The sequence below is a fragment of the Capra hircus genome, chromosome 3 (genome assembly GCF_001704415.2).
Source record: "Capra hircus breed San Clemente chromosome 3, ASM170441v1, whole genome shotgun sequence".
NCBI classification, from domain to species: Eukaryota; Metazoa; Chordata; class Mammalia; order Artiodactyla; family Bovidae; genus Capra; species Capra hircus.
Window position 1 is genome coordinate 87,534,798 of NC_030810.1, and position 6,196 is coordinate 87,540,993.

General features: G+C 43.0%; 1 protein-coding gene across 1 annotated transcript; it reads right to left on the reverse strand.

Moving 5' to 3' along the window:
- LAMTOR5 (late endosomal/lysosomal adaptor, MAPK and MTOR activator 5) lies at positions 231–5,328 on the reverse strand. Its single transcript, XM_005677925.3, has 4 exons — positions 5,198–5,328; positions 4,279–4,340; positions 2,090–2,207; positions 231–557 (listed from the first exon to the last, which is right to left on the reverse strand). The coding sequence occupies exons 1-4, from the start codon at positions 5,230–5,232 to the stop codon at positions 497–499; spliced, it is 276 nt and encodes a 91-aa protein (XP_005677982.3). The 5' UTR covers positions 5,233–5,328; the 3' UTR covers positions 231–496.

The following is a 6,196-nucleotide window of genomic DNA, read 5'->3' on the forward strand; positions in this document are numbered from 1 at the left end:
TGTGTTCCTGGCATTTAGTAAATACTTATGGTATCTGCTATTATGTTTTTATTATGGGGTAACAGTAAGCTTGACTTGGTTTACATATCCATAGATGCTTCTGTGAGAATCTATGTATTTCAGGAGCTTCTGAAAGAACAATTTGGAGTAGTTACCCTTTTAAAGAAAAATTACAATTTGATAATTAAAAAAATGAACATTTGTTAAGAGTTTAAAGAATTCAGAAAAGATCCAAGCTTTCCTCCAACCAGGTTTATTAAACTTAACAAAATTCTATATACAAGGTGACCTAAACCTGCTGCTTCAAAACATGATCCTTTCCTAACTAAATCCACAGAGTGTCAAAAAGCAACCTACTCTGAAATTAACAGAAAAGTGCCCAATGCATATTACACGACTGGTTTAATAGTTCTAAGAGCTAATTCACATAAGGTGCGACCGAGTCCCTGTGACAGGCTGCAAGAGAGCTGCTATGCAGGAGCACTGACACGAGATGTCAAGAAGCCATTTTGTGCACTGCCACTGTGATGCCATCGTGTTTCTGGATCATGATGTTCCTGAAAGGCAATGTGGAAGATACTCAGTAAAGTGCTACAAGTGGGTGGCAATGCAAGATTAAAGAGGCTGTTTGATTTAGGATACAACTAAAAAAGTAATACTTATTTTTCTATATATGAAAGCAGTATCTAAACACAATAAAACATTTGGGAAATATAGGAAAGTATAAAATATAAATGTGAAATTAATCTTATAATCCTATCCTTCAAAGTGAAAGTAAAGACGCTCAGTCGTATCCGACTCTTAGCGACCCCATGGACTGCAGCCTACCAGGCTCCTCTGTCCATGGGATTCTCCAGGCAAGAGTACTGGAGTGGGTTGCCATTGCCATCCCTCAAGTTCAGCTCAGTCGTGTCCAACTCTTTGCGACCCCATGAATCAGCACGCCAGGCCTCCCTGTCTATCACCAACTCTCAGAGTTCACTCAGACTCGCGTCCATCGAGTCAGTGATGCCATCCAGCCATCTCATCCTCTGTCGTCCCCTTCTTCTCCTGCCCCCAATCCCTCCCAGCATCAAAGTCTTTTCTAATGAGTCAACTCTTCACATGAGGTGGCCAAAGTACTGGAGCTTCAGCTTTAGCATCATTCCTTCCAAAGAAATCCCAGGGTTGATCTCCTTCAGAATGGACTGGTTGGATCTCCTTGCAGTCCAAGGGACTCTCAAGAGTCTTCTCCAATACCACAGTTCAAAAGCATCAATTCTTCGGCGCTCAGCCTTCTTCACAGTCTAACTCTCACATCCATACACGACCACTGGAAAAACCATAGCCTTGACTAGATGGATCTTATCCCTCAAAGACAACCACTATTAATATTTTCCTTTTTTTAATCTGCATGTATACTATATATACATTTTCTCCCATTTTATTGATATAAAACTGTGATCATAATGTGCATAGTTTTGTATTCTGCTTTTTTCACTAATACTCAGAGGACCCTCACTTGGAATGTCTTTGCTACTGCTGCTGCTAAGTCGCTTCAGTCATGTCCGACTCTGTGTGACCCCATAGACGGCAGCCCACCAGGCTCTGGTGTCCCTGGGATTCTCCAGGCAAGAACACTGGAGTGGGTTGTCATTTCCTTCTCCAATGCATGAAAGTGAAAAGTGAAAGTGAAGTCACTCAGTCGTGTCCAACTCTTAGCGACCCCACGGACTGCAGCCTACCAGGCTCCTCCATCCATGGGATTTTCCAGGCAAGAGTACTGGAGTGGGGTGCCACTGCCTTCTCCATGGAATGTCTTTAGTACTTCTATTATTACAGACATTGTTTCTGTTGTTGAGTCTTCCTCTGTGTTATTTATTGCTTTCTTTTACTGATAGTTCATGACAACTCTTACTCTTCATTTAAATGTCGTTGTGGTCTGAAAGCACAGACCAACCCATCTGGTCCTGTCGTCCGAAGGGTGGAACCTCCCTCCAAGTACTTGGAATGAGGAATCACTGATGAACACAGGGCAAGCCCCGGTCATGTTTCTGAGGCATTTTCCTGAATAAATAGGAAAGGAAGGGATCTGTTGCCATCTCCTCACCCATTATCTGATTCTAAACACACCACAGGAATATCAGTGGGGTCCGAGGTTAGCTTAGCTGCTTGCTGGGCTAGAACAGATATCACTCCAGCATGCTCATCTGACAGGGTTCCGCGGCCTGGAAGACAGAGATGATATCATGTTGCCTGACTGTCCAAAAATGAGTACAGAGGTACCATAGAACTGAACTGAATTATTCACAAAAAGAGGGTTCTCACAGTCTCTTAGGTTATGTGGTGACAAAATCATTCTGCCCTGATACTCAGCTGGTTACATTAGCGAGAAAGCCAACAACAGCTTTTAACTCAGTAAGGTCATAACTACTCAATTTTCGAGGTCATTCCCATCACTGTCTCTAAACACCTTCTCAAGCATATGAGTAAGCTATAATTCAAGTCAATCTGAAAGCAAACTGAAACCAAGAAGAAATTCAGAGGTGAGACTGACAAAAAGCAGCCAGTAAGGGCCAGAGACTTGTTGACACTAATTAATTCCTCATGGGAAATCTGATTTCCTTTTACTGAGCTCAACCTCAAAGGATATAAAGATTTTTACTCAGTTCAGCTGTAGATCACTCTGACAGCATATATAAATATTCTGTGAGCAGTTATTTCCACTAGAATAAGCTGATTGTTTTCAAAGAGCAACAGAATTGACTTTTTACTAATATTTGTTTTAGCCTGTAGATAATAACTAAATCTTGGGTGCCAGGTCCAAAAAGTAATTACTAAGTTTATAATATCTTCTGTATATAAAGGCAACACAAGCCCCTCTGCTTGAAACTAAGTCAGGTCATAGATATGCCTCTACGGCAGGGATGATGGATTTATTGTTGTTATGTAAAACATTAACTAACTTCCCTGATGGCTCAGGCGGTAAAGCGTCTGCCTACAATGCTGGAGACCTGGCTTCAATCCCTGGGTCGGGAAGATCTGGAGAAGGGAAGGCAACCCACTCCAGTATTCTTGCCTCCATCCCCCCTACCCCCCAAAAAGGCATTAATTGGACATACAGTGAAATCTTTTGGGCCTTGAAGGTTTCTTGAAGGAATATATTTAGTTTTAGATTTCTGCACTTGAATTTCAGCCTTTCCATTTGTGAGCGTGGCAACAAACCTCAAAAAAATCTGCCCTTTTCCCTCCAACCAACTGGTTTGTGTGCAAAATCTAACTGGGTGACACAGACTACTACTTTCAATTACTCTCCCAGCAACAATTCTGAGCTTTAAAAAGCCCTATAGTACAGAGGAGTAAAGAGCAAGATGTCCTGGGTTTACTTGTTCTGACATGACTTAGCTGAAGCCTTCCATTGTCTACCTTTCTGGATTTATTTTCTCATGTGTAACTGTTACCATTTATTGAGCATTATGTCTGAACTCTGTGTTGAGTGTTTTATATATATAATCTTATAGTACTGTGATTAAAAGACTATGGAGCCAGATTCAAATCCTAGCTCAACCATTTACTAACTGTGTGACCTTAGGCAAGTTTACTCAACCTCTGTGCCTCAGTTTCTTTACCTCATAGGGTTGTCATGAGGATTAAATGACTTAGTATATGTAAAGCACTTATAGTACCTGGTACACAGTAAGAGCTCATGGATGCAATTCCGTAATATTTATTATTAAAAAACAACTCAGTAAAGAAACTGAGCCTCTGAGATGTTCTTTTTGGTCCCAGTTCACACTACTAGTAAACAGAAGAGCAAGGGGTTGAACCTACGTGTGTCCAACTCTACATCCCACATTTTTATTGCCTACTCACTTACTGTTAAGTGAAGTTGAACTGAAAAATAACACCATCACACATTTAGCAGGGTTACTGTGAAAATTAGAGATAATGTATACAGAGCTTAGCAGCCCCAACATATGGTATCTAGTCAATAAATAGTAACTACTGTCATTATCTGAAGTCCTTTCTGGACCCAGTTTAAAATTATTCAAATACTACTACAGTAGAAGCAACTGTGCAGTGCCAGAACTGCAAGGAACATTTCTACTTTTATAAATGTCAACTGAGAAGTTTCAGTTTTCTAATCTTGTTATTTGGAGATGACATCTACTCTCATAAAAGTCCCCAGAAAGTGTCAGGATAACAGGAAATAAAAACTAGAGAACAATAGCACGCTAGGCTCTCAGTCAACATCAAGTGCTATGCAGTCTACCAAAAGGGATGATGTGAGATACTTACAACCTAGATTGAGTCCTTGTGAATCTGTGCACAGGACTCCAACAATGGATGGATTCTTCATTCTAATTCCAGGAACACAGGAAAAAGGAAGAAAATGATGTGGGAAAATGACATTAATTATAACACAAAGAGGCTTTCTATGTACCAGACATTAAATTAGTGTTACTCAATCTTTTTTCACTTATCATCCACTCCTATCTCAAGAAAAATTCAATTACAACTATTTTAAATTGAATAGTTAAACCAATTTTTCTCTCATGAGCGAAAAGACTGGCACGGCACTGTTGAGCTCTGGAGGGCCAGGAACGCTGCAATACCTGGGATCTAGTTGCCTTTGTTAAAAATCCATACTTTAGCATACCTACTCACTTGGAACAACTGCTGAGAAACTCTTAAGTAACAATGGGTTGCCTCACGCTGAGGAAGTGGGAAGCTGAGCGGTACTGATGGGAAGGAGGTGTTCCCCTGTACGCTGTCTTATATTTTTCCAATTTTGGATTTTACGTAGATATTACTCATTCGAAAAATTTAAGGGATGCCTTTCATTTCCTTAGGCGACAAGTAACTGGTTACACCCGGAAGGAAATAAGCATGTGTGTTTACGTTTATAAAGGCAGGGCTCGGCACAGGTGGTACATCTTTCCCCCGAAAGAACCGGGTTCCTAAAACTGTCGAAGAGCGACCCCGTCCAGACAATTTCAGCACGACAGAGGGGTTGGGGCTCGGACCGCGGAGACCGGCTGGGGAGGGAGTGTGCGGAGCCCCGGCGCAATTTAATTCCGGGTCACCTCGCACCCCCACCGGAGGCCCCGGGACAGAGCGTTTCCTAGACGTCCAGCCGGCGCTCGCAGCTCGCACTCTGTCCCGTTCAACTTCTCCAGCCACGACCCCAGGACGGGCCGACAAGGATACTACTCACGTGTCCTCCAAGTGTTGCTCTAAGGTAGCCTCCATCTCGTCGCGGGTCGCCTCCTTCTTCGCCACTGGTGTCAGGTGACTCTCGGGAGGTCACATGACGTGAGCGCGCCGTGAGCAAGGACGGCGCCTCCAAAGGGACAAATTTCGCGGCGCGTCCTCCGCGTTATGTCCAGGATGACATCATTACGCGCCCGCCGCGGCGTATTGGCAGGGGTTCTGTTTCCCGCGCGGCGACTGGCGACTGGCGACTGGACGGTGTGGAATGTTCCCTGAGGAGGAAAGTCTGCAGTCCCACCGATTCCGAGAAGTCGGGCGAGATCTAGTTGCAGTTTTACAATAAATAACCTGCCCTGTTCCGCGGGGTCTCATCCAGGCGGTGGGGCAGGGACAGACAAGAGCGACACAGGATCCCAATGAAGGATCCCCAGGCTTGTAGGAGAAAAGACTGAACACAGACTAGAGGACGAGATGGAACAAGGCTAATGGAGGTTTCGGGAAACGGTCGGGATTTTAAGGAAAAGGTTGGTTCTTCCCCTTTGGCAAGGGAAAGAACCTGGCACTTGTGATAAAGACTGGATAGGACTACTTAAGAATAACCTTTTTAAAAAAGTTAATTAGCCCACCCATAGTCTCTGTCCAAAGATGAATATTAATCCCTTGGAGAATATTCTTCAAGCAATTATCTTTGCAAGTAAATGCTTTTATGTTGTATCTTTTTAAAGCTAAATCGACACACATACTGGGTATACTATTCTGCTGCTGATCTTTTGCACAGTATTTAGCATAAATGTCTTTCCATGTCAGTAAGTGGCTTCCCAGGTAGCTCAGTGGTAAAGAATCTGTCTGCTAGTGTAGGACACGTGAGTTCGATCCCTGGGTTAGGAAGATTCTCTGTGAAGGAGTCTTTTGGGCCTAGAAAAGAAAACAACAGTCTCAAAGGCCCTTGCAGAATCATCTAACTTCGGAGAAAACAAAACAGAACTTTAGGTCCCACCCTGAT